The 934-nt window shown below is 40.3% G+C and overlaps 1 protein-coding gene across 1 annotated transcript in view; it reads left to right on the forward strand.

The window, feature by feature from the left end:
* The window catches only part of REV3L (REV3 like, DNA directed polymerase zeta catalytic subunit), a gene marked incomplete at its 5' end in the record, with an annotated part of 167,150 nt that overhangs the window by 146,004 nt on the left and 20,212 nt on the right, over positions 1-934 (forward strand). Inside the window, one exon of the mRNA XM_019520079.1 lies at positions 295-409. Coding sequence (XP_019375624.1) covers positions 295-409 — 115 coding nt within the window. The remainder of the gene's footprint in view (positions 1-294; positions 410-934) is intronic.

Genomic DNA, 934 nt, shown 5'->3' on the forward strand with positions numbered 1-934 from the left:
AGGCTGTTGATAGCATCACCACAAGTACCAGGGTTTGGGCTACTTGTAAGCAAACCAGAAATACAAAAGTAACTTCTCAGAGAGAGCCAGAATGCAAATTGAATTGGTAGAGGCAAATGAAAAAGTGGCTGGGGCATGATGTTTCAGTGACTAGAACAACCAGCAATCTAGAAATTTTGTAATCCTGCTTTCCATGCAAAAAGGTATTGACAGATTTACTGTAGATTTCCCATTCCAAGAGAGATTTTGAAGTATCAGTATCCTTATTTCCTGTTTCTACTTCTTATATTCTAGCATGTTTGTACTGTTGAAAGGAGCCACTAAGGAACAGTCTTTTAAGATTGGTCAAGAAATTGCTGAAGCTGTAACAGCTACAAACCCCAAACCAGTAAAACTGAAGTTTGAAAAGGTAAAGGAAGAACATTTTATTCTAAATATATGGCTAGAACATGTTGCTCCTTCAAACGCATTAGTCTGTTGATGATTTATCTGAACCATATGTTTCTTAAAACTTATGACCTTGGTTTCCTTAGACTTGTCAGAGGAAGTTTGCAAAGGAAACAAGAGCGTTTCCCACTTTTACATTAGGACAACGGACGGTCTTTCTTCCTAGATGCAACAGTCAGGGCGTAGACACACATTAACACTTAAGAGACTAGCTTAAGTGGGGTTTAAAACTGAAATGGATAGATATGCAAGATCTTAAAACTGGTTTGAAGTCACTTGAAATGGTTCACAAATCTAACTGGAAAATCTGGCACTCTTTTGAACTGGTTTAAAGTGCACTGGTTCAGTGTTGTATGTGGACTCCAAGCATTAAGTGACAGATCTGGTCCTCCTGGCATCCCACACTGCATTGTTCTTCATCCCCAGTTCTGCAACTGGATACTTGGGTACACAGTCACTGCCCCTTTCCCCTCTTCCCCCCCCCCCC

Source organism: Gavialis gangeticus, unplaced genomic scaffold (genome assembly GCF_001723915.1).
Source record: "Gavialis gangeticus isolate Ggan-Ray unplaced genomic scaffold, GavGan_comp1, whole genome shotgun sequence".
Classification (NCBI taxonomy): Eukaryota; Metazoa; Chordata; order Crocodylia; family Gavialidae; genus Gavialis; species Gavialis gangeticus.